Source organism: Myotis myotis, unplaced genomic scaffold, assembly GCF_014108235.1.
Source record: "Myotis myotis isolate mMyoMyo1 unplaced genomic scaffold, mMyoMyo1.p scaffold_m19_p_16, whole genome shotgun sequence".
NCBI classification, from domain to species: Eukaryota; Metazoa; Chordata; class Mammalia; order Chiroptera; family Vespertilionidae; genus Myotis; species Myotis myotis.
This window is the reverse complement of record NW_023416320.1, coordinates 52,022,910-52,048,287: the sequence shown is the minus strand read 5'-3', so window position 1 is coordinate 52,048,287 and position 25,378 is coordinate 52,022,910. Positions and strand designations below refer to the sequence as shown.

Genomic DNA, 25,378 nt, shown 5'->3' with positions numbered 1-25,378 from the left:
CAGCTCCTCTATGCATTGATTGGAGTTTGTAGTCACAGAGCATATGTAGTTGGCTACACACACACATTCTAAGTCAGTGAGGAAGAATAAGTCTTCACGTGACAGCCTGCATTCTCCTAGGAACATGCTCAGTCATCTTGTGCCAACTCTGTGGTGCCAGGTGGGCACTAGACTTAGTGGCTTATCACTTAGTAAATTATATGTCAGTTTACTGTGTTGTACACCTGAAACTAATGTAAAGTTATATGTCAACTGGAACAGAATTTTTTTAATTTTAAAAAATGATATAAGCAGGAAAAATATGTAAATAATGACCCGAGTTCTATTTGCAGCTCCATAAACACAAGGATGACTGGGCACAGGGCAGCCTGTCCCGGAGCCTCCCTTTCTCCTCTGCTGCCGCGGGCGCGGCTGCCCTGCTCTCTTGTGTCTGTTAGAAGCGCGTCCAGGGGGGTCACCAAAGGGCTCCTGCGTCGCAGGCTGTTCAGGCAGACACAGAGCCCGACCTCCCTACGCAGGAGCAGCCATTTCTGACGCTGCTGAGCTTTCTTCAGCTCTCCTTCCTTGTCCATCCCTCCCCGTGCCTGCATGCATGTGGTGTCCTTCGCAGCCCCCTCCCCACCCCCTTGTGAACCAGCACAGGCAGGGCATCCAGGGAGAAAGCAAGCTGAGGTCACAATGCCCCCATTGCTCTTGGGTGCATGTGGAGGACTCGAGTGTCTGCCCGGCTCTGCTCTGGGTGCTCCTCAGTCAGCCTTGTCTTCTCGCCGCACAGGAAACGACCTGTTCCTCGTGGCCGTGCACGAGCTGGGCCACGCGCTGGGCCTGGAGCACTCCAACGACCCCACGGCCATCATGGCCCCGTTCTACCAGTACATGGAGACCGACAGCTTCCAGCTCCCCAGCGATGACCTGCAGGGCATCCAGAAGATCTACGGTGGGTACCGCTGCTTCTGCGTTGTTGTTGCTTTGAATGTATAGACTTTAGGGAGAGGAAAGGAGGAGGTAGAGCGAGGCCAGCTCCTCGCTCCACTTATTGGCGCGGACTTTGGTTGCTTCTGACTGGAGATTGAACCTACTGCCGTGGACTCTCAGGTGATGACAGATCATGAGGAATTTGTAACACAGATAAGATTTTCTCACTGAGCTTCATCGAAACCTGTAGTCATAGCAAAGCTCTGATAAAGTTTAGTGGTTAAGCTCAGGTAAAAATATGTGATAAATGAATGTAACCAATAAAAACAGCGAGAAATATAAGATTTTCTTCTAAGATACTGAGACTTTGGGGCAGACGCACAGGTTGTCTCCCAGGTTGCGATGCTGCTGTTAGATATTTCATAGACAATGCCTTTTGAAGTTGCAGCAAATACCCTTGCTGGTTGGACATAATGAAATGACCTCAAAGGCCTATAACTACTAAGAATGAAAGTTAACGAACAAGGGCGTGAGCGTTAACAGACGGCTATGCTGACTCACATGTAACCCTAGTGAACTTCTAGTGCAGTGCAGTCGCTTTATTTATGGGTTCAGTCTAGAATGCAGAATACGATGAAGGGAAAGGACTGTTGCACATGTCGACTACAACCCCAGCTCCCTCACAGGAACCCTGCCCGCGAGAGGGCGTCGATGCCGCAGGGCTGTTCAGTTCTTGGCGCTCATCGCCTGCAGAGGGAGGATGTACTGTGCTAAACTGGCGCGTGCACACTTCTCAGTGCCAGGAGAGGCTGCTTGCAGTCTCAGTGGCGTCATTTAAGTTCGTTAATTTTGTGTGCATTCGTTAGCTCGTCAACTGCAATATCTCAGTGGTAAGCATTCTCACAGGGTTAAAACAGATTTGAAAAGCACAGATCCACTTGTGTGTGGCTCTTGATTTTTGGGGGAGACTCAGAAAGGCGATGTTTCTGGGACACTGGACGCGCTGATGAATAATATCCAAGGTAGCTAGCAGGTCCTTCCTGGGCTGAGTCAGGGGTCTAGACAGAAGGTCTGCAAATTATGTGCAAGCAGGTCATTGCTTCTCGCTCTCTCTTTTATCTTGGAATACTCTTCATTTATTTATTTTTTTAATCTTCATTGTTGAAAGTATTACATATGTCCCCCTTTTCCCCCATTAACACCCTCCAGCCCACCCCTGCACCCTGCCCCAGCCTCTCACCACCTAATTGGCCATGCCCATGGGTTATGCATATATACATATAAGGTCTTTGGCTAATTACCTTCCACCCACCCATCCTCCCCCGTCTTCCCTCTGAGAGTCCACAGTCTGTTCCAGGCTTCCACGTTTCTGGATTCTCTCTGTTCATCAGTTTATTTTGCTCATTAGATTTCACATCTGAGTGAGATCATGTGATCTCACTTAGCATGATACTCTCTAGGTCCCTCCATGCTGTCTCAGAGGGTAAGAGATCCTTCCGTTTTACTGCTGCACAGTATTCCATGGTGAACTAGTAAATGTACCACAACTTTTTCATCCATTCATCTACTGATGGGCACTTTCCAGATCTTAAATTGTGCTGCTGCGAACATAGGGGTGGATACATTCTTCTGATTGGTATTTTGGGTCTCTTAGGATATATTCCTAGAAGAGAGTTCACTGGGTCGAATGGCAGTTGCATATTTATTTTTTTTGAGGAAACTCCATACTGTTTTCCATAATGGCTGCACCAGTCTGCATTCCCACCAGCAGTGGGAGTCCTAGGGCTCTCCCTTCTCACCACATCCTTCCCAGCACTTGTCATTTGTTGATTTGTTGATGGTAGCCATTCTGACAGATGTGAGGTGATACCTCATTGTCATTTTAATTTGCATCTCTTGGATGATTAGTAACTTTGAGCATTTTCTCTTATGTCCTTTGGCCATCTGTATGTCCACTTTGGAGAAGTATCTATTTAGGTCCTTTGCCCATTTTTTAATTGGATTGTTTGTCTTACTTTTGTTAAGTTGTATGAGTTCCTTATATATTTTGGATATTAACCCTTTATTGGACGTATCATTGGCAAAAATGTTCTCCCACAGAGTGGGCGCCCTTTTCACTGTGTTGATGGTTTCTTTTGCTGTGCAGAAGCTTTTTATTTTGATGTAGTCCCATTTGTTTATTCTCTCCTTAGTGTTCTTTGCCTCAGAATATGTATCTGTAAACATATTGCTATGAGTGATGTCCTAGATTTGCTGCCTATGGATTTTTCTAAAATTTTTATGGTTTCTCAACTTACATTTAAGTCTTTTATCCATTTTGAGTTTATTTTTGTGTATGGTGTAAGTTGGTGGCCTAGTTTCATTTTTTTGCATGTTTCTGTCCAATTTTCCCAACACAATTTATTGAAGATACTGTCTTGACTCCATTGTATGCTCTTGCCTCCTTTCTTAAATATTAATTGAGCATAATGGCTTGTGTGGATTTCTGGGGTCTATGTTCTGTTCTATTGATCTATATGCCTATTCTTGTGCCAGTACCAGGCTGTTTTGATTATGGTGGCTTTGTAGTATAACTTTAAATCATTATTATAATTTCTCCAACTTTGTTTTATTTTCCCTCAGGATTGCTGCAGCTATACGGGGTCTTTTTTGATTCCATATAAATTTTTGGAGTATTTGTTCTAAATCTATGAAATATGCTGTTGGTATTTTAATAAGGATTGCATTGAAGTTCTAGATTGCCTTGGGTAGTATGGATATTTTAATGATGCTGATTCTACCAAGCCATGAGCATGGTACAGTGGGGCCTTGACTTACGAGTGTCCCGACTAACGAGTTTTTCGAGATACGAGCCATCTCTGGGCCGATTTTTTGCTTTGAGTTGCGAGCTAAAATTTGGGTTATGAGCCAGCTTCAGATACCCCACCGCTAGTTGGCGCAGCGAACGTCACAGTGAACGCCATAACATCAGCCCAGCATCATGTGTCTCACTTGTTCATTTAATGATTTGACATACGAGTAATTTGAGTTACAAGCTCTGTCACGGAAGGAATTAAACTCGTAAGTCAAGGCCCCACTGTATATTCTTCCACTTGTTTATGTCATCTTCTATCTCTCTTTTCAAAGTCTTATAGTTTTCTGAGTACAGGTCTTTTGCCTCCTTGGTTAAGTTTATTCCTCGGTATCTTATTATTATTGTTGCAGTGGTAAATGGGATTATTTGTTTAGTTTCTCTTTCTGAGAATTCATTATTGGTGTATAAAAAAAAGCTATTGATTTTTGGGTGTTGATTTTGCATCCTGCTACATTGCCAAATTTATTTATTAAGACTAGTAGTTTTTTGGTGGAGTCTTTAGGTTTTGCTCTGTACAATATCATGTCATCTGCAAATAAGGACAGATTTCCTTACTCTTTTCCAATGTGGATACTTTTTACTTCTTCTTCTTGTTTGGTGGCTGTGGCTGTGACTTCCAGTGCTATGTTGAATAAGAGTGATGAAAGTGGACATCCCTGTCTTGTTCCTGTTCTTAGGGGAAATGGTTTTTGTTTTTGCCCATTGAGTATGATATTGGCTGCAGGTTTGTCATATTTGGCTTTTATTATGTTGAGATATGATCCCTCTATTTCCACTTCACTGAGGTTTTTATCAAAAATGGATGTTGGATTTTGTTGAATGCTTTTTCTGCATCTATTGATATGATCATGTAGTTTTTGCCTTTCAATTTGTTTATGTTATGTATCACATTTATTGATTTGCAAATATTGTACCAGCCTTGCATCCCCGGAATAAATCCCACTTGATTATGGTGTATGATCTTTTTAATATATTGCTGGATCTGATGTACTAATATTTTGTTGAGGATTTTAGCATCTATGTTCATCAGGGATATTGGTCTATAATTCTCTTTATTTGTAGTGTCTTTATCTGGTTTTGGATTAGGATAATGTTGGCCTCATAAAAGAGCTTTGAAGTATTCCCCCCTCTTGGATTTTTTTGGAATAGTTTTAGGAGTATAGGTGTTAATTCTTTGAATATTTGGTAAAACTCCCCTGTGAAGCCATCTAATCCAGAGCTTTTGTTTGCTGGGAGTATTTTTTATTTGTTTCTTTTATTTATTCATTTTAATTACTGCTTCAATTTCATCAGTAGTTATTGGACTATTCAGGTTTTCTGATTTTTCCTGATTCAGTTTTAGGAGATTGTATTTTTCTAGGAATTTTTCCATTTCATCCATGTTGTCCAGCTTGTTGGCATTTGTTCATAGTATTTTCTTACAATCCTTTGTATTTCTGTGGTGTCAGTGGTTACTTCTCCACTTTCATTACTGATTTTATTTATTTGGGTCCACTCTCTTTTTTTTTTGATGAGTCTGGCTAATGGTTCATTATCTTGTTTATCCTTTCAAAGAACCAGCTCTTGGTTTTATTGATTTTTTGTTTTGTTTTGTTTTTGTCTCTATGACATTTATTTCTGCTCTAATCTTTATTATTTCCTCCCTTCTCTTTGCTTAGGGCTTTTCTTGTTCTCCTTTTGTTCTTTAAGTTGGAGGGTTAATAGTTTATTATTAATTTTCTTGTTTTTTAAGTAGGCCTCTAGTGCTATGAACTTCCCTCTTGGGACTGCTTTTGCTGTGTCCCATAGATTTTTGGTTGTTATGTGTTCATTTTCGTTTGTTTTTAGGAAGTTTTTTATTTCTTTCTGATCTCATTGGTAATCCATTCATTGTTTCATAACATGCTATTTAGCCTCCAGGTGTTTGAATGTTTTTGGGTGTTTTTACTGTAGTTGATTTCTAATTTCATTCCACTGTGATCTGTGTAGATGTTTGACAAGATTTCATCTTCTTGAACTTGTAGAGACTTATTTTATGTCCTAACATGTAGTCTGTCTTTGAGAATGACCCATGAGCACTTGAGAAGAATATATATTCTGTAGCTTTGGGGCGAAATGTTCTATAAATTTCAGTTAAACCCATCTGATCCTGGTGTGTCCTTTAGGGTCACTGTTTCCTTGTTAATTTTTTTTTTTTTGTCAGGAAGATCTATCCAGTGAAGTCAGAGGGGTGTTAAAATTCCCTACTATGACTGTATTGTTGTCGATGTCTTCCTTAAAGTCCTCTAGAAATATTTTTTAAAAAATATATTTAGGTGCTCCTATATTGGGTGCATATATGTTTATAGGGGTTATATCCTCTTGTTGGATCTATTATTATGTAGTGACCTTTGTTGTCTCTTGTGATGGCCTTCCTTTTGAAGTCTATTTTGTCAGATATGAGTATTGCTACACCAGCATTTTTTTTTTCTTTTACCTCTTCATGGAAAATTTTTTTCTATCCCTTCACTCTCATTCTGTGTGAGTGTTTTGTTCTGAGGTGGGTCTCTTGTAGATAGCATTTAGTTGGGTCATGTTTTCATATCTACTCAGCTACCCTATGCCTTTTGATTGGAGCATTTAATCCATTTACATTTAAGGTTATTATTAATAGGTACTTATTTATTGCCGTTTTAATTTTTTTTCTTTTCTTTTTTCTTGCCTTTTTAATTCTGTATGCCTAGGTTTCCCTCTCTCTCTTTCTTCTCATTACAGCAGTCCCTTTACCATTTCTTGTAATGCTGGCTTGGTTGTGATAAACTCCTTTAGCCTTTTTTTTTTTTTTTTTTTTTTTTTTTTTTTGTCTGGGAAGCTTTTTATTTGACTGTTTATTTTGAATGATAGCCTTGCTGGATATAGTAATCTTGGTCTTAGATCCTTGCTTTCCATTTCCTTGAGTACTTCATGCCATTCCCTTCTGGCCTGTAGTTTCTGATGAGGAATCAGGTGTCAGCCTTAAGGGAGCCCCTTTGTAGATAACCCTTTGCTTTTCTCTTGCTACCTTTAAGATTCTCTTTGTCTTTAATTTTTGGCATTTTAATTTTGATGTGTCAGGGCGTGAGCCTGTTTGGGTTCTCCTTGTTTGAGACTCTATGTGCTCTGAACTTGTGAGATTTTTTCCTTCATCGGGTTAGAGAACTTTTTTGGCCATTATTTCTTCAAACACATTCTCTAGCCCTTTCTGCCTCACCTGGTACACCTGCTATGTGAATATTGTTACGTTTCCCATTGCCCCACAACTCCCTTAAGCTGTCCTCCTGTGTTTTTTAAATTATTTATTTTTCTTTTTGGTTCTCTGATTGAGTGGTTTTTTTCAACCCTGTCTCAAATTCACTGATCCGATTCTCAGCCTCCCCTAATCTGCTATGTATTCCTTCCAGTGTGGGCTTTATTTTGCTATCTCATTCTTTATTTCTGTTTTCATAGTTACTGTATCTTTTCTCATGCTGTTGAACATCTTACCATCATTATTCTGAATTCTATGTCAGATAAATTTTCTATCTCCACTGCATTTATGTCTTCTTCTGGAGAATTCTCTTGTTCTTTCATTTGGAGGTAATTTCTTTTTCTCCTCATTTTGAGTGCCTGTTTGGGTTTGTGATTGATTATTAAGTAGATCTGATACACCTTTCAATCTCTAGTTAGGACAGTGTCAACCACTGTTTCCTTTTTAATATATTTTTATTTATTTCAGAGAGGAAGGGAAGGGAGGGGAGAGAGAGAGAGGAGGGGGAGAGAGACACATCAATGATGAGAGAGAATCATTGATCAGTTGCTTCCCACATGCCCCCTCCTGAGAATTGAGCCTGCAACCTGAGCATACACCCTTGACCAGAATCGAACCTGGGACCCTCCAGTCCAATACTCTATCCACTGAGCTAAACCGGCTAGGACTCAATTGTTGTTTCTGACAAAGACTCAACACCTTCAGAGACAGCCTCCTCTTGCAGATTGATTGGATTTAGTCTTGAATAGCCCTCAGGCAATTATCCACAGGTGTGAGAGTTTTTCCCATCAGGGTGGGGCACTTGCTTTACCTGGAGGCAAATTGTTATTCTCAGTCTCTTAATGGGCCTCAGCAACTCCACACCATGAGACAAGGTGTTTCCCAAGGTGGGTAACCTGTCTTCCCCAGGCAAAACAGCCTAGATAGCAATTGTCTGCATGAGATAGATGACCTCCACAGTGTGAGGGAATGACTCAGCATATGAAACCAGGGTGTCTGCCTTCTGAGGTCTAATCCCAGAGCCTCCAACACTGGTTTCTGCTCACACAGCTCCAGTCCACTCTGCCTTCCCTCTGCCAGAGCACAAGGTGGATGGCTCCACAGCTTTTGTGCATTGCCCCTTTAAGAGGGTGTCTACATTAACAGTTGTCTCTTCCTTGCAGACTGCAACCCTGCTGCTTTTCACTGCCAGTTGTTACGTGCATACCCTTCTCAGTTTTGGTGCTCTCTGATGGGGGGCCCAGCTTGGGGATTAACCCCCAGAGTTCTCAGTGGCAACACCCCACATTTGAGATATCCCTCTGAAACTTCAGTCTCTATGCGGTCTCCACTTTCCATCCTTGGTTATGAGGGTTCTCTCCAGGAAGTCTTCAGTTGATTATTCAGGGAGTATTCCTATATTTTATTTTATTTTTTTAACATATTTTATTGATTTTTTACAGAGAGGAAGAGAGAGGGATAGAGAGTTAGAAACATTGGTGAGAGAGAAACATTGATCAGCTGCCTCCTGCACACCTCCTACTGGGAATGTGCCTGCAACTAAGGTACATGCCCATGACCGGAATTGAACCTGGGACCTTTCAGTCTGTAGGCCAATGCTCTATCCACTGAGCCAAACCAGTTAGGGTATTATTCCTATATTTTAGTTGTAATTCTAGTTTGGTCCTGGGAGCATGTCTGTGCAGCATCCACTTACTCTACTGCCATTTTTTAAAATATAGTTTTATTGATTTCAGAGAGGAAGGGAGAGGGCACGAGAGAGATAGAAACATCAATGATGATGAGATAGGAAGATGGTGGCCAGCAGAATGGAAAAGACAGGGAGTGTGAGTGAGTGAGGGAGCGAAAGGGGAATGTGTGGACGTGTGTGGTGTGTGTGTGAGTGAGGGACAGTTAGACCCTGCAGGACGTCCAGGGGCTGGCAGACCAGCCTATCCTAGACAGAGAGCCTCTGCTACTGCTGAAATCACTCCCAGGATGGCCGGCTTGACAGAAACCACACCATCTTGAAGGAGAGAGCTGTTGTGACTAGGAGCCCAGCCTCACCACCACCCAGACTAGCCTCAGACGCCATCCTGAGCCCTATAGGCACTCCAGCCAAAGATCTTCTACCTCAGCTGCAGACCCAGACACCCGAATTCCAGCCTCCTGGATGTGGGCTCCTGTGGGTCCCTGAGTGCACTTGTCTCCCGCCAGCCCATTGTGTAGTTCCCAAGCATCCTGCTGGTGAGTCTTGAACTTTTTCCCACCTGCCAAGCCTGCAGCATTGCCCCGGCCCTTGTGGTCCCACAGGTGAGTTTCTGGCTGAGTTCCCTATCTCTAAGACCGAGGAGTCGGCTCCTGCCCTGTAAGTCCCACAGGCAAGCCTCTGTCTGCATTCCCTGCCCCCCAAGACCAAGGTGTCAGCCCAGCCTTGCACATCCAGCCAGCGAGCTTTGGACCAGTTTTAGCAGGAATGGGGAGATAAAAAACAACCCCCAACAGAAAGAAAAGGAGGCATTCCCAGAAAAGAAACTAAATGAAACATAGGCATGCAATATGTCAGAAAAAGAATTCAGAGTAATGGTCATACTGTTCATAAACCAGATGGATGAGAAAAATCAACAACTTATGTAAGAATCGGGAGGAAATAAAAAATGATATAGCTACAATAAGAAACACAATGGAAGTTTTCAACAATAGACTAGAAGAAGTGGAGGACCGAATTAGTGAATTAGAAGATAGGGCAGCAAAACACCCAATCTGAACAGCTATTGGAGAAAAAAATTAGAAAGCAGGAGGAGAGCTTTGGGACAAAATGAAACAAAGTAACATCCATTTAATAGGCATGCCAGAATGACAAGAAGAGGAGCAAGGATTAGAAAACCTATTTGAAGAAATAATGACAGAAAACATCCCTGATTTGGGGAAAAAAAATGTCACACAAGCACAGAGTCCTAAACAAGATGAACCCGAAAAGACCCACACAAGACATGTTATAATTACAATGGCAAACGTTAATGACAAAGAGAGAATCTTAAAGGCTGCAAGAGAGAGACAGAAAGTTATGTACAAGGGATCTCCCATTAGACTATCAAATGATTTTTCAACAGAAACACATCAGGCCAGAAGGAAATGGAATGAAGTATACAAAGCATTGCAAAGCAAGGGACCAAATCCAAGAATACTCTATCCAGCAAGGCTGTGATTCTCATTGAAGGGGAAATTAGGAGCTTTTTAGACAAAGAAAGTCTAAGGGAGTTTTTCACTACCAAGCCAGCAATGCAATAAATGCCAAAGGGGCTATCACTACCAAGCCAGCAATGCAATAAATGCCAAAGGGGCTATTGTAAAAAGAAGAAATAAAAAGGCAAGAAAGAATACAGGCACAAAGAATGAAGATGGCTACAAACAAGGACCTATCAATAATAACCATAAACATAAATGGATTAAATGCTCCAATCAAAAGACATTAAGTGGCTGAATGGATAAGAAAACATAACCTATACATATACTGTCTACAAGAGATCGAAATCAGAACAAGGGACTCACACAGACTGAAAGTGAAGGAATAGAAAAATATATTTCAGGCAAATGGAAATGAAAAAAAAGCTGGGGTAGCAATACTTATATCTCACAAAATAGGCCTCAAAGTGAGGGCCATAACAAGAGAAAAGGAAGGCCACTTCATAATACTAAAAGGATCGCTACAACAAGAGGATATAACTCTGATAAACATATATGCTCCAAATGTAGGATCACCCAAATACATAAAAAACTTCTGGAGGGTATCAAAGGAGAGATTAACAGCAATACAATCATAGTAGGGGACTTTAGTACCCCATTGACATCACTGGATAAATTCTCTAGACAAAAAATCATCAAATAAACAGCAATCCTAAATGACTCACTAGATCAGATGGTCTTAATTGACATCTTCAGAACATTTCACACACAAGCTACAGAATATACATTCTTCTCAAGTGCACATGGGACATTCTCAAAAATAGACCACATATTGAGACACAGGCAAAGTCTCTCCCAATTCAAGAAGATTGAAATCATATCAAGCATCTTCTCAAACCACAATGACATAATATTAGAAATCAACTACAATAAAAACAATAAAAAAATTCAAACACTTGGAGGCTAAATATCATACTATTAAACAATGATTGGGTTACCAAAGAGATCAAAGAAGAAATTAAAAACATCCTGGAAACGAATGACAATGAAAACACAAAAATCCAAAATCTATGGGACACAGTGAAAGCAGTCCTGAGAGTCCTATCTAAAAAACAGGACTATCTAAAAAACAAGAAAAATTTGTAATAAATTACCTAACCCTACAACTTAAAGAATTAGAAATAGAGCAGCAAGAAAAGCCCAGAGTGAGCAGAAGGAAGGAAATAATAAAGATCAGAGTGGAAATAAATAACATAGAGTCCAAAATAAACAATATAAAAGATCAATGAAACCAAGAGCTGGTTCTTTGAAAGGATAAACAAGATTGATGAATCTTACCCAGGGTCACCAAGAAGTAAAGAGAGAGGACCCAAATAAACAAAATCAGAAATGAAAGAGGCAAAATAACAACAGACCCCTCAGAAATACAAAGGATTGTTTAAAAAATACTATGAAAAACTCTATTTCAACAAACTGGATAACCTAGAAGAAATGGACATATTCCTAGAAATATATGACCTTCCAAAACTCAATCAGGAAGAATCAAAAAGTCTGAATAGGCCAATAACTATGGAGGAAATTGAAGCAGTAATAAAAAAACAAAAAAACAAAAACAAACAAACAAAAAACCCAACTTCCAGCAAACAAAAGCACTGGACCAGATGGCTTCACAGGGGAGTTTTACCAAATTCAAAGAAGAACTAAAACCTATCCTTCTCAGACTATTCCAAAAAATTCAAGAGGAAGGAACACTTCCCAGCTCTTTCTATGAAGCCAGCATTATCCTAATCCAAAAGCCAGATAAAGACACCACAAAGAAAGAGAATTACAGGTCAATATCCCTGATGAACATAGATGTCCTAACAAAGTCCTAGCAAATCAGATCCAGCAATACATTAGGAAGATCATACACCATGACCAAGTGGGACTTATTCTGGGGATGCAAAGATGGTACAATATTCGTAAATCAATAAACATGATACATCACATAAATAAATTGAGAAATAAACATCACATAGTCATATCAATTGATGCAAAAAAAGCATTTGACAAAATCCAACATCCTTTCTTGATAACCCTCAGCAAAGTGGGAATAGAGGGGTTATACCTTAACATAATAAAAGCCTTATATGGCAGACCTACAGCCTACATTATACTAAATAGACAAAAACTAAAACCATTTCCTCTAAGAACAGGAACAAAACAAGGATCCCCACTCTCACCACTCCTGTTTGACATAATACTGGAAGTGCTAGCCAAAGCAATTAGACAAGAAGAAGAAATAAAAGGCATCCAAATTGGAAAAGAAGAAGTAAAACTGTCATTATTCACAGATGACATGATATTGTACATAGAAAACCCTAAAGACTCCATCAAAAAACTATTAGACTTAATAAATGAATTCAGTAATGTAGTAGGATACAAAATTAACACCCAGAAATCTATTGCTTTTTTATACATCAATAATGAACTTACAGAAAGAGAAATTTAAAAAGCAATCCCATTTACCATTGCAACAAAAAAATTAAGATTCTAGGAATAAAGTTAACTAAGGAGGTAAAAGACCTGTACTCGGAAAACTACAGGATGCTTTAAAAAGAAATATAGGAGGACATAAACAAATGGAAGAATACACTGTGTTCATGAATTGGAAGAATCAACATCATTACAATGTCCATACTACCCAAAGCAATCTATAAATTCAATGCAATCCACATTAAGATACCAACAGCATATTTCACAGACCTAGAACAAACTCTCCAAAAATTAATCTGGAATAAAAGAGACCCCGAATAGCCACAACAATCCTGAGAAAGAAGAACAAAGTTGGAGGGATCATAATACCAGATATCAAGCTGTATTACCAAGCCACGGTTCTCAAAACTGCCTGGTACTGGCACAAGAACAGACATATAGACCAATGGAACAGAACAGAGAACCCAGAAATCAACCCAAGCCATTATGCTCAATTAATATTTGACAAAGGAGGCAAGAGCATAAAATGGAGTCAAGACAGTCTGTTCAATAAATGGTGTTGGGAAAATTGGACAGATTTATGCAAAAAAAATGAAACTAGGTCACCAACTTACACCATAGACAAAAATAAACTCAAAATGGATAAAGGACTTAAACGTAAGACAGGGAACCATAAAAACCTTAGAGAAAACCACAGGCAGCAAAATATCAGACATTTGTTGTAGCAATATCTTTACCCATACAGCTCCTAGGGCAATGGAAATTAAAGAGAAAATAAACAAATGGGACAAAAGAAAACCATCAAAAGAAACCATCAACAAAACAACAAGAAAGCCCACTGCATGGGAGAACATATTTGCCAATGTTATCTCAGATGAGAGTCTAATCTCCAAAATTTATAGGGAGCTCATATAACTTAACCAGAGGAAGATAAACAACCTAATCAAAAAAAAATGGGCAAAGGACCTAAATAGATACTTTCCAAAAGACATACAGAAGGCCAAGAGGCATATGAAAACATGCTCAAAGTCACTAATCATCTGAGAGATGCAAATTGAAATGACCATGAGGTACCATCTCACACCTGTCAGAATGGCTATCATCAACAAATCAGCAAAGGACAAGTGCTGGCAAGGATGTGGAGAAAAAGGAACTCTCGTGCACTGCTGGTGGAATGCAGACTGTTGCAGCCACTGTGGAAAACAGTAGGGAGTTTCCTCAAAAAATTAAAAATGGAACTCCCATTTGACCCAGTGATCCCACTTCTAGGAATATATCCCAAGAAACTAGAAACACCAATCAAAAAGGATATATGCACCCCTATGTTCATAGCAGCACAATTCACCATAGCTAAGATTTGGAAACAGCCTAAGTGCCCATCAGCAGATGAGTGAATTAAAAAACTGTGGTACATCTACATAATTGAACACTACGCTGCTGCAAAAAAGAAGGAATTCTTACCATTTGCAACATCATGGATGGACCTGGAGAGTGTTATGCTAAGTGAAATAAGCCAATTAGAGAAAGATAAATACCACATGATCTCACTCATTTGTGGAATATAATGAACAACATAAACCGATGAACAAAAATAGAGCCAGAGACAGAGAAGCATGGAATAGACTGTCCAAACTATGAGGGAAGGCGTGGGGTGAGGGTAAGAGATCAACCAAAGGACTTGTATGCAGGCGTATGAGCATTACCCATGGGCATAGTCCCTAGAGTCACTAGGGGGTGAGGGCATTTGCTGGGGGTGGGAGTGGCAGGAGAGAGGTGAATGGAGGAAAAAAATAACATTGTAATAGCTAAGTACGTGCCAGGGGGTATTTGCACTATCAGGGCACTGCTCTGTAGAGTATATGATTGTCTGACCACAGTGTTGTGCACCTGAAACTAATACAGGATAATATTGAATGTGAACTACAATGGGTGGGGGGGGAGATGGAATATTGTATTTTATATGTTTTTCATCATCATCATCATAATAATAGAAAAAGAAACATCAATGATGAGAGAGAATCATTGATCAGCTGTCTCCTGCACACCCTCTATTGGGGATCGGGCCTGCAACCCAGGCATGTGCCCTTGACCAGAATCAAATCTGGGACCCTTCAGTTTGTAGGCCAATGCTCTCTCTATCCACTAAGCCAAACCAGCTAGGGCACCATTTTTAATCTCTCTGTCACTGCTTCTTTGTAGAAACACAAATCCCTCGAGGAATGATGATTTGCATCTGCACCAAATTCCATGTGTAAACTTTGGCTGGATTCAGAGCCCTCTCTTTAGAAACCCTTCTGCATTGATGTTCCTGGTGGTGCCTTAATCAGAGGGAGTTTCCGATTCTGTATTCACATGAAACTGTTCTAGCAATTGGTCCAAGCATTTCCTGAGAAGGGAATGGTAAGAGTCAGGAAAAGATTATAAACTATAATTGGAGACATAGCACTAATTCGTTAATGTTTATGTTTTAGAAATATTTGCATAGAATCATTGTCCCTGGAAACCTAGGATAAACATTGGTGGCGCTTACATGTGAGGTTCCAGTATTCATTTTCATTTATTTATTATTTATATACCACCTTCTTCCAAGAGGGATTTGAAAACAGCTTTTCCACAGAGACCTGTGGCGAAGCTCTGAAAACTGTCGTTAAAGGTTAACGAAGGAAAGCCTGGCTGCTGGGCCCCGAGGGAGCCTGTGCACCCGGTTTCCGAGCGACGCGGTCATGGTGCGTTGGGTCAGACAGTTTGCTTCTAAGAAATGCACGATGTAAAGGCCCCTTGCATGTGCCTCTGCGGACGGCGGTCTCTCGGGGCACGTTGTCCAGACCCCCAGCTTTAAATGAGCCAGTGCTGTCCTCCTGTTCCCTCAGGTCCGCCGGACAAGACCCCCCCACCGACCAGACCTCTGCCCACAGCACCCCCGCACCGCTCCGTGCCCCCAGCTGACCCCCGCAGGAACGACAGACCCAAGCCGCCGCGGCCGCCCACCGGCCGGCCTGCCTACCCCGGGGCCAAGCCCAGCATCTGCGAAGGCAACTTCAACACGCTGGCCGTCCTCCGCCGGGAGATGTTTGTGTTCAAGGTAGGAGCTGGGTTTCTCATTTCACGGGCAGTTGAAGGGTCCACGGTGTAGCTTTCGAAAATCAGTCCTCGTGCCTTCTAACGCCACCTTCCCAGACGGCTCACAATCAGAAGGTTCACAAAAGCGTCTTAAAAACTAAAGGCACCCATGGGCGTCAGTGTCTAGCAAAGACACGGCACCACCTATTGCCGGGCGCACTCACCGGAGCTGCCGAGGTGCTGGGAGGTGAGGGTGAGGAAATGCCGCCCTGGGAACAGACGGCCAGCCCAGTGGACACCCCGCGAGGAGCTGCCGGTGAGGTCCCGGAGGCGCCAGTGCAGGCCCGTCTGGAGGAGATCCCTGTCGTGGTGTCCAGGAGAGCACTGACCTGGTCTCCTGAGGCCTGTGAGCTGATTGTTCTCTACGAGGCGTCCCTCTCATTTCACACACACACACACACACACACACACACACACACACACTGATGTGTTCTCGAGTCAGGCGTCTGTGCTTACCTAGTCCACATTATCTCTTAAAGGTTAGAAGCTAAAACAGATTCTACATTTTGATAAATGTGCTTTTTAATGCCATCGGTTCTCAATCACACTAATACACAATGTAGTAAAGGAAGTCACATAATATTGAAATGTGAATATAGAATAATACTGAAAAGTCATTTTCTCCCTCAATATTTGTAAACTGATCTTAAAGATTAATGAAAAACATGTTTTACGTTAGCATTAGAGTATTAAAAGTGCCACATTTTTACCAATAGCATCCATTTAAAAATAATGTGCCCTCATTTTTGGTGCTCACAAATCAATAAATAGTGAAATATTTTCCGACTTATGCAGGGTTTCCTATCTGCCAGGGGCTGTACGTAGAAAGACAGATTTCATGTAATGTTTACAGACAGAGCGCTCTGCTCCCTTCCTGGTGCGAGGGTGTGATTGGTGGACTGTGCACCCTGCCGCCCCGGGGCAGATTCCCGCGTTCTGGAAGGTCCTGCAGCGCTCCAGCAGCTGTCTCCCGCCCGCTTTAAGCAGATTAATGAATTACGATGCAAGGAGTCCAGTAAAAAGCTTATGAGGTCATTTCTGTTTATCCTGCAAGTTGCCCGATGACAAGCGAGGGATTCTGCTTCCGCCCTTTTGGCTGAGTTTGAACTCCGGTCGTCACCCCCTGGTGTCGTAGTGTGTGACCGACGTGCCCACCTCACGGCGACGGCACGGAGTCTGGGCTCTGAGCCCCTGTTAGAGCCCTTAGACCGCACTCTCGGAGGCGACGCGGGTCTTCATGTCTGACGCTCCTTCTCGCCGACTCCCTGCTCTGCTCACTGGGAGCCGAGTGAGGAGTGAGCCCCTGACGAGGTGCTGGTCCAGGATCCGGGGAATGGAAGGTCGCTGGGCCACCTCTCGGGGAGCACGCAGGAGCCGTTATTTCCGTTAGCAAGACAGGTGTATGAGAATCACCCGTGTTTGAATTCTTCTCGACCCCCCCCCCCTCCCCTGCTCCCCGTTAACTTCATCAAAACTCTATAGCAGCGGTCGCCAGCCTTTCCGACCTCACGGACACCAGTGGTGCGCAGACCACGGGTTGGCGACCTGCTCTACAGGAAAGAGCTTCTAGCCCAGGGGTGGGCAAACTTTTTGACTCGAGGGCCACAATGGGTTTTTAAACTGGACTGGAGGGCCGGATGGAGTGTTTGTGTGAACTAATATAAATTCAAAGTAAACATCATTACATAAAAGGGTACGGTCTTTTTTTTTTTTTTTTAGTTTTATTCATTTCAAACGGGCCGGATCCAGCCCGCGGGCCGTAGTTTGCCCACGGCTGTTCTAGCCTCTCCCGGAAGTTAACTTCTGGTTCCACTGGTCTCTGCTTTTTTCTAAGAATTACTTCTGTTGAAGATAACTTCTGGCAGGCGTTCCAGTCTTTTACGCTCCACCTGCCGATGGATTTGTCACGTAATTTCATAATTTCTGAACTCATCCCCCAGTTCCCACGAGCAGCAGCATGTGCCAGAGCGTCCCGGGCACCATGGCCCTGCCGGGAGCTCGTGCTGTGGGAGCGAGGCAGTTGGGAGCTTCAGTTCTTGTAGGATCAGGAGAAACAGGCCACACTGGCTACGCGGAGTCTAATTTCCTGGGCATGATAAGGAGACTAGCGTTTGGTGTACTGGGAAGTCCGTGTGCTGAGGGAGAAAATATAGATGTGGTATTGGCAGCACAAAGTAACCAATGACACACTCAGAAATGCGGAAGATTTGATCAAAGGGAAGAGAGCGTGCCTGGGGAGACCCCCTCTTAGCTCACAGGCCCCGTGGACTCTGGGTCATTCACATGTGCCTGGGTGTATGCTGGGCATTTTAATCTCAAAAACTTGGAATAAAAATGCAAGATGGATGCTAGTCTCTGTCTTACAAATGAGAAAACAGAATCAGAAAAGCTGTCCTCTACCCCATGACCAGGTTTGTAAGCAGTCGTTGATCACGGGTCTCCTGATTCTAGACTGTGTTTCTCACACTCAGGCTCACCACCAAAAAGAGGTAAAGGCAGTTTCCAGAGAAAGGTGAGCTTCACAGTCTACTTCAGCCAGTGAGCGTGCAGGAAATCTGCACTGAGCCCCTACTGTGGGGGCTTGGGCCTGGCGATGCGGTGCATACAGCCCCAGCCAGCCCTGCTGCTCCTAGCCCACGTCTGGTTTTCTGCGTGGATGGTCCCACGTCCACTGAGGATGGGAACGCCTGCCAGGATGGAGCCCCAGGTTCTGTTTCCTGTGTCGCTGACTCTGGTCTGATTGCTCCCTGGTACCCACACAGGCCCAACGACCTTGACCTCCAATGAGTGTCATGCCCCCAAACCTGGTCTTCCTCCTGGACCCTTGGCCGCCCGGCTCCCTACCTTCCGCAGACGCAGCCTGACTGCTCACCGTTTGCTCCTGATTCAGGGTCCCTTTGATATTTTAGGGTCACCCACTATTTGATGTCACTCTTTCTAGTGTAGCTTGATTTTTTTACTTTTTTTAACTATAAATTCTCAGCACAGATTAGAAGCCACATTATCTCCTCAGCCCTCACCCTGCTCTGGTTTCCATGTCTCTAGTGAGAAAGCTCGCTGGCTCTGTCCTCAGCTCCCTCCTCACGCGTCTGTCCCAACCTCTCCCAGGACTCTTCAGCCAGAGCCTCTTCGCGAGATTTTGCTGTTCACTGTCTGCATCAGCCAGCACGCCCTACTTCCTGTTCTCTCAGTGTCTCTCACCACAGTGTGTCCATCGACGGCAGTGCAGGCACCCCAGGGCAGGGCTGGTTCACCGGGTTCCACAGGGCTCGAGCGGATGGCTGGCCACGCCCTTTAATTGAACCCAGCGTCTCCTGTGGATGCAGCACTGACCTGATGCCAATATGGACAGTGCTCCATGCTGCTCGCGGGTCAGTCCCTGCCCAGAGGTCCCAGGACTGTTCTTTACTCAAATTCTATATGTATCATTTTTAGGTTAAAAAAAGACAATCTTGACATAAATAAAAACTAGTATCATCAGGCAATACTGTTTTCTTATCAGAGAGGAAGCTTTCTTTACAGCAGGAGTTTCCCGTAATTCCTGGCGGCGGCGCAGGGGATCTGATGATACTGGGATCAGTGCCAGGTGTGCTCACCTGAGTGCTTCCCTCCGTCTGGGAACAGAAATGAAGCCCACTTTCTCCTTGGTCACGTAGGAGGACGAAGCTCTGTCTCCCTGCAGCTTCCTCGCCTCTGGGATGGGCACACCTGCACAGGGAGATGAAACTCCACACGGAAAGCCACTCTGTCCTTGGGAGCGGGGGTTGAAGGCGGTGCTGGGCGTGTCCGGGGTGCTGCCTAGAGACCGCGTGGCCTAGGGAAGCTGCTCAGCCTCCTTGGGGCTGATGAGGACCGGACAGTGAGCCCCTTTGTGGTGTGAGGAGGCAGCAGGAGCACTCGGCGGGGTTTCAGTGCCCAGGCTTGGGTGTACGTGAAAGGATGCAGCCTAACTAGAGTCATCCTGAAGCCAAGAAAAGGAAGAAAACTCTCCAATGCCTGGAGTTCTTTTAGTGCAAAAAAAGGACCCCCCCAGCTCCGGGCCAGCTCTTCAGACCAGGGCCTGGGGCCCCTCGGAGCCTCAATCTGCCCCCCAAAGGGAGGTGAGGGTCTGCGCACAGCATCCCAGGAAGCACACGTGTGTCTCGGGGGTTTTGTGAGGCTATTAAGCACGCAGCCGCTCTCCAAGTTCCTTGGTAGCCCCGGCTGTTCATCTGTTGCAAGACACTCTGGCATGTATAAATATTTAAACCAGGGAGCTGCCCACCACCGTTATTTACAAACTAGAGACTCGGTGCATGAAAATCCATGCACTGGAGGGGGGTCCTTCAGCCTGGCCTGCCCCCTCTCATAGTCTGGGAGCCCTCAGAGGTGGGAGGTAACCCAGCAATCAGGGGAAGGCGATGCCCCCATCACACCTCTGCTGCAGCCACTGCCGGCAGGGCAAGCACAGCCGACCCTAGTTAACTAAGCCTCGGGCGGCCTCAGGCGTCTGCTGGGCAGCCAACATGGGAGGATTGCCTGTGCCTCGGGCTGGCCCTGGGCGGCTGGGGGGCTGAAGGCAGGTCCAGCCACACTGTGGACCTGCCACTCCCCCCCAAGCAGGGCTGAGGGGACTGGGCGCCGCTATCTTTTGTGTCAGTGTGGTGGTCAATTTGCATATTCCCTCTTTATTAGATAGGATTGTGAGATAGTGTAACTGAAAAGTTCCATAGAAATCAACAAAAACAAATAAAAACTGTTAATAAGAATAAGGAAGATGTTTTGAGCCATGGTAACAAAATATATATATAGCTTTTCTAATAAGAATTTAGACTATATAATTCAAAAATAATGTTCCTCACAGAAGAAGTGGCCCATACGTGTCACTGGACTAGCAGCGCCTGGTCGTTGGCTGCATTCATAACAACTTACTCCACCAGCACAGCTTCTGCTCCAACTCCGTCCTCTCCGTGCTTCACTCCCACCATGGAGGTTCTTGACTGTTTTATTTTTTTTAATTCTTCTATATGTGCTTCTTATGCTGCTTTGAAGTTTCAGAGCATTTTATATATATATTGTTTAGGTGATTATCTAAAAGAACTATAGACAATATCCATAGCAAATGAAGACTAAAAAAGTATTTCAGGTATAAACTGCAGCGTTAGTGTGTCTTGCAATAGACAGTTTCCACAATAACAGCCCATGCACAGTCATTCACTCTGAAAAGAATGAAGTGACTCTAAGATGAGCAATGGTGCTTATTGCTGCTTTCTTGCCAGTAGAACACATTTTGCAAGCAACCCAAACTATCCAGGAAAAACCAGTAGCATGGTGATGGCGGAGCATATAGTCCATCCACTCAGTGGAGTGTAATGCAGTCATTTAGAAGTTTAAAGTTGGAGATTACATGAAAAACAGTGAGATACGATTATGATGGATATGCAAATAAAATATAGCAAAATATAAAAATGTATGTATCATAAATTGCATTGTTTGAAATATGTGTGTTGACAAGGCATGGGAATTATAACAAAATGATGTAAGGCGAACTGAAGATTGATGGAATTATGACTGGATTCTTAAACTGTGTACTGTTGTGATGATGAATAGACACTTAAATAGCTTAAAATATAGTGGTATTAAAGCCCAGCTGGTGTGGCTCAGTGGTTGAGCGTTGACCCGTGAACCAGGAAGTCAGGGCTTGATTCCCCATCAGGGCACATGCCTGGGGTGTGGGCTTGATCCCAAGTGTGGGGCCTGCAGGAAGCAGGTGATTGATGATTCTCTCTCATCATTGTTGTTTCCATCTCTCCCTCTCCCTTCCTCTCTGAAATCAATGAAAATATATATTTTTTAAAAAGATAACTGTCAGTTGGAATATAAGTGATGGTGAAGCCGAATCATTTTCTCAATTATAGGTGGGCAGACACTGCTAAAGTTTTCATTGGAATTTTCCCTCGACCGTGACTAGGCATGTCCTGTTCAACCTGCAGGGACAAGTGTGATAAGCAAGTCAGCCTGGCCAGGGAGGACTTCCGCAAGGGGGCCTGCCGTCTCCATAGCAACAGCCTCTGGGGAGTCAGCTGATGTTTGTTTTTCTAGTTGTGTTGTTTTGTAGGCACCAAGGTGAGAATTTATTCAGTTTACTATAGAAATGCTTTTAAAATTATGCAAAGTGTCAAGATACTTGGCAGGTAACCCAGAGAACTTTATTAATTGACTAGATTCAGTGCAAAGTAGTGCGGGAAGTGGCAGGCGGCCGGGGAGGAGCCTGAGCCCAGGCTCGACTCAGCTCCGCTCCCGCTCATCCTGGCCCTGCTGTGCCTGCTGCTGCTGCTGCTGCTCAGGTGCGCAGGGGGAGTGTCCGCTGGAAAGGTTTGTGCCACCGCAGCTGCACTTGCCAGCCATGAGCCCGGCATCTGGCACCCGTTTGTCAGCTGAGTGGCACTCTTGCTGTGGGAGTGCACTGACCACCAGGGGGAAGCTGTTGTATTGAGCATCCGCCCCCTGGTGGTCAGTGCACATCATAGCTACCAGCCGGTCATCCGGTCGTCCAGTCACTAAGGCTTTTATATATATAGATGCCGCTGCAGCTGTCATTTGGGGAAGTTTGTCAGCTCAGCGAGCACAGTAGGCAGTAGACTGAGGCACACACAGCGTGTGGCGCGGGAGTGAGGGCAGCAGCTACGCTGTCAGAGTCCGCAAGGCCTGCCCGTCAGCACCCACAGCGCGCGTGGGTGGCCGTGGGGTCCGCCGCGGAGAGTGGGGCTGCATTCCCTAGCACCCTTGCTCCCGAGGGCCGCCCACCCCCTCTTGTATGATTTTTTTTAAAATTCTGTAACTCAACCAAGTGTAGACTGGCTACCAAATAAGAGTGAGGCCCGAGCATGACCCGATGGCAGGGCTGGGAGATGTGGCCTCGGGGCGGGGACCAGTCACTGGCCACCACCTCACAGTGACTGCAGCCACAGGCAGGGCACAGGCGCGGGGCAGGGACCAGTCACTGGCCACCACCTCACAGTGACTGCAGCCACAGGCAGGGCACAGGCGCGGGGCGGGGACCTGTCACTGGCCACCACCTCACGGTGACTGCAGCCACAGGTAGGGCACAGGCGCGGGGGGCACGCAGGGCCACACCGGGAGGGAGCTGTGGGGCCTCTCCCGGCACCTGTGAGAACCACGCAGAGTTGCCAAGCTTGGGGATGAGGAGATGGTGCCATGCAAGCTGAATGAAGTCACTTTGGACCTCAAGGCAAGAAACTGAGCAACAGCTGGAGAGACACGGGCGGGGGGGCACGTCACCAGGGTCCTGTGTGCCCGGTGGGGAGCCCGAGGCTTGTTCTGCAGGCAGACCCACCGGGAGTGACCAGGTGGGGACAGGGTGCAGGGCACCGAGCTCAGGAGAGCGTGGAGCAGATGTTGGCTGTGGAGACACGTGAGCCAGCAGAGCCGGGAGAGCGGGGCCGGGATTTGAGGATCCGGACAGCGAGGCTCTAAGAACTGCTGCTCTGGAGCCAGAACTGGGCCCGAACCAGAGGGTCAGCGTTGGATTTTTTAAACGAGGTCTTACCTGTAAACCTCACAGGCGCTGGAGTTGTGGGGGAGCCAGAGGCCCAGGCAGGAGGCCTCCCGCCAGCGTTGGGTGAGAAATATCCGAACATGGGACTTGTTAAAGAAGTTCCAACCTCTCTCTCCTCCGTACGTATAGTTTTTACTGAAACTGTATTCAGAAAAAAAAGAGGCATCGCATTCTTAATCTGCCCTGTTGAAGGACAGTTTTACTGGGAATTACATGGTGGTTGCTAAGCCACATCCCACCTGGAACAGTGTGTGCTGGGCCACACCCGCCTGGAACAATGTGTGCTGGGCCACACCCGCCTGGAACAGTGTGTGCTGGGCCACACCCGCCTGGAACAGTGTGTGCTGGGCCACACCCGCCTGGAACAGTGTGTGCTGGGCCGCACCCCGCCTGGAACAGTGTGTGCTGGGCCGCACCCCGCCTGGAACAGTGTGTGCTGGGCCGCACCCCGCCTGGAACAGTGTGTGCTGGGCCGCACCCCGCCTGGAACAGTGTGTGCTGGGCCATATTCCCGCCTGGAACAGTGTGTGCTGGGCCGCACCCCGCCTGGAACAGTGTGTGCTGGGCCGCACCCCGCCTGGAACAGTGTGTGCTGGGCCGCACCCCGCCTGGAACAGTGTGTGCTGGGCCACATTCCCGCCTGGAACAGTGTGTGCTGGGCCGCACCCCGCCTGGAACAGTGTGTGCTGGGCCGCACCCCGCCTGGAACAGTGTGTGCTGGGCCACATTCCCGCCTGGAACAGTGTGTGCTGGGCCACACCCCGCCTGGAACAGTGTGTGCTGGGCCACACCCCGCCTGGAACAGTGTGTGCTGGGCCGCACCCCGCCTGGAACAGTGTGTGCTGGGCCACACCCCTCCTGGAACAGTGTGTGCTGGGCCACACCCGCCTGGAACAGTGTGTGCTGGGCCACACCCCTCCTGGAACAGTGTGTGCTGGGCCACACCCGCCTGGAACAGTGTGTGCTGGGCCACACCCCTCCTGGAACAGTGTGTGCTGGGCCGCACCCCGCCTGGAACAGTGTGTGCTGGGCCGCACCCCGCCTGGAACAGTGTGTGCTGGGCCGCACCCCGCCTGGAACAGTGTGTGCTGGGCCGCACCCCGCCTGGAACAGTGTGTGCTGGGCCGCACCCCGCCTGGAACAGTGTGTGCTGGGCCGCACCCCGCCTGGAACAGTGTGTGCTGGGCCACATTCCCGCCTGGAACAGTGTGTGCTGGGCCACACCCTGCCTGGAACAGTGTGTGCTGGGCCACACCCTGCCTGGAACAGTGTGTGCTGGGCCACACCCCGCCTGGAACAGTGTGTGCTGGGCCACACCCTGCCTGGAACAGTGTGTGCTGGGCCACACCTGCCTGGAACAGTATGTGTGTGTTTCCTGGCTACACTACAAGCTAGTGAGCCACAGGTGTTCATGGTCAGAACGTGAAGCAAAGACCGTTTAAACCCTGGAACTGAAGCTTACAGCAGCTGATGTCAGAGCTGGCTCCTGGGTCCCCTCAGCCATCACCTCCCCAGTCAGAATTCTGAAGTCCCTTAGGACAGAGAAACCTTTATGCTGAATCCTGAAATTTTTCATGTGACTGGTTAAGATATTTTTATTGTGCATATCAACCTCACCCCCTATGATCCAATAAACAAAAGATCAAATAGAAGATCAAAAATAAATTATAGGATTAGAATTCTGAATAAGTATCTAGAGATTGAATATCATGAACCATTCCATAAGTTAGACTTTATGGGTATATGGGTATATCCTTTATCTGGGTATATCCCTTATTTCATTATGGGTATATCCCTATGGGTATATCCCTTATTTCATTATGGGTATATCCTTTATTTCAGTCTTTCTAAGAAAAAACAATCAATATTAAAACAGGAAAATTTCATTTGTAATAAAATGCAAAGAATAACAAAAATGTGGCTATAAAAGGAAACAAGCCTGTAGGTCATAATCGCTGTGTGCTCAGGAGGCTGGGAAAGGCGGGGGGGGGGGGGGGGGGGCGGGGAGGGACGGGCGCTGTGGTCCCGGCAAGGTGGCCGAGCCGCG

General features: G+C 45.5%; 1 protein-coding gene across 4 annotated transcripts in view; it reads left to right on the top strand.

Moving 5' to 3' along the window:
* Positions 1-25,378, top strand: part of MMP16 (matrix metallopeptidase 16) — a 161,726-nt gene that overhangs the window by 118,067 nt on the left and 18,281 nt on the right. For all 4 annotated transcript variants that reach the window (XM_036337503.1, XM_036337504.1, XM_036337505.1 and 1 more), the window contains 2 exons: positions 776-937; positions 15,524-15,735. In XM_036337503.1, coding sequence (XP_036193396.1) covers positions 776-937; positions 15,524-15,735 — 374 coding nt within the window. The remainder of the gene's footprint in view (positions 1-775; positions 938-15,523; positions 15,736-25,378) is intronic.